General features: G+C 39.0%; 1 protein-coding gene across 1 annotated transcript in view; it reads right to left on the minus strand.

The window, feature by feature from the left end:
- LOC101846899 (collagen alpha-6(VI) chain) overlaps positions 1-2,054 on the minus strand; it is a gene marked incomplete in the record, with an annotated part of 54,235 nt that overhangs the window by 36,238 nt on the left and 15,943 nt on the right. Inside the window, 2 exon segments of the mRNA XM_035971272.1 lie at positions 353-506; positions 1,780-1,892. Of these exon segments, the coding sequence (XP_035827165.1) occupies positions 353-506; positions 1,780-1,892 (267 nt within the window).

Consider the following 2,054-nt stretch of genomic DNA (forward strand, 5'->3'; position numbering starts at 1 on the left):
TACTTCTACAGCTGCTGCTGCTGCTGCTGCTGCTGCTGCTGCTGCTGCTGCTGCTACTACTACTACTGCTACTACTACTACTACTACTACTACTACTACTACTACTACTACTACTACTACTGCTACTACTATTGCTACTACTACTACTACTACTACTACTACTACTACTACTACTACTACTACTACTACTACTACTACTACTTCATTCCTCCTCTTCGTACAACAGCTACTGTTGATATTTATTGTGTTTTTGCTGTTGACGCTTCTGCTGCTACTATTCCTGCTGCTGCTACTGCTAACGATGCAGGTTTTTAAAAAAATCTAGATTAATTAATGCGTATAAGATACTCACTGCTCCTGGACTTTCCGTCTGTGATGAGGATAATCACTTTGGGCACGTCATCACGGTGTCCACACTTGCCTGCCCTGAAGACCTGAGTTCGAGCATAGGACAGGGCCATGGCCGTCCGGGTCTGACCACCAGTGAACTTGGTAGCGCGGAGAGCCTGTGGAGGGCGGGGCGGTTATTTCTTGATTCAATTATTTATCTATTTATCTATGTATTCCTTTATCTATTTATTAATTTATTTAGTTTTTAAAATTTAATATTTATTTAGTTTTTAAAATGTATTTATGTATTTATGTATTTATGTATTTATTTATGTATTTATTCATTCATTCATTTATTTATGTATTTATTTATTTATTCATTTATATATTTATGTATTTATGTATTTATGTATTTATGTATTTATTTATTTTTTTATTTTTTTTATTTATTCATTTATTAATTAATTAATTAATTAATTAATTTATTATTTATTTTTTTTGTAAGTGTTTTGCGGCCCTCGCAACTGCAGGAGGTCATCTGAGCGCGCATTAAACATTTACAGTTTGTAGGAAATTTTGAATTTTGCCCGGATGGCGGGTAAAGGCTACTCTTCTCAATTTTGGACCACCAAGGGATTTCAAACGTGCGCAACTTGCACTCAAGACCCCCGAGATTTTTTGCCCCTGTCCGAGAGGGCTAGGTGTAGATCTTTCTTTCCATAAGATCAGTGGTGTGGCTGAAAGACAACAGTAAGGAGGTGCCAAGGAGTAGCAGTAGAAATGCTGTAGAAAGAGTCAGGAGCCCAGAGGAGGGGGAAAAGAAGGTGCGTAGGTGGGGGCAGATAAAGGAGACGAAAGCAGACGACAGAACATTGTTAGAGAGCAGAAAAGGAGGCGAAAGGAGAACATTTTAGAGAACAAAAATTTCCGTCACATTCCGGATTCGAAGCCGGGAGCTATTGAATGAGAGGCGAACACCGTAACTTCTATACCATGTAGGCCCCACACGAGCGGTTAGGGGTGAGACATAGGAAGTGGCAGTGGTGATGGTAGTGAGTGGTGCTGGTAGTGATAGCAGTAGTCTAGTGGTTGTAGTAGAAGTAGTAGTAGTAGTAGTAGTAGTAGTAGTAGTAGTAGTAGTAGTAGTAGTAGTAGTAGTAGTAGTAGTAGTAGTGACAATTATGGTAGATCGATCAATAGATAGATAGATAGATAGATAGATAGATAGATAGATAGATAGATAGATAGATAGATAGATAGATAGATAGATAGATAGATAGATAGACAGATAGATAGACAGATAGATAGATAGATAGATAGATAGATGGATAAGTGGATGGATAGATAGCTAATTGATTGATAGATCGAAAGACTAACTTATTGGCTGGCCAATTTATCTCTGTATCGGTTGGTTTGGCCATAAGTTTATTGATGGACTGTACAACTCACATCTTCGACCTCTTGGTTGGTTCCGTGCGTGTCGAAGCAGAACAGTTTCTTCACACGACTGGAGAAGAGCAAGGCGCCGAACTGTGCGAGGTCTGGGCCCACAGCAAACGACTCTGAAGAAGACACGACGTCGTTGAGACTTTGGGATATACATTGCAATCAAAATTTTCTAAGTCAGACTCAAATGTTGAGAAAAAAGAGGCCGTCTCAGACAAGTAGACAACTTACACGTTGTCAGTATAATGTTTAAAATAAACGTAAAAGGGGGGGGGGGA

This window comes from Aplysia californica, unplaced genomic scaffold, assembly GCF_000002075.1.
Source record: "Aplysia californica isolate F4 #8 unplaced genomic scaffold, AplCal3.0 scaffold00408, whole genome shotgun sequence".
In the NCBI taxonomy this organism is placed as follows: Eukaryota; Metazoa; Mollusca; class Gastropoda; order Aplysiida; family Aplysiidae; genus Aplysia; species Aplysia californica.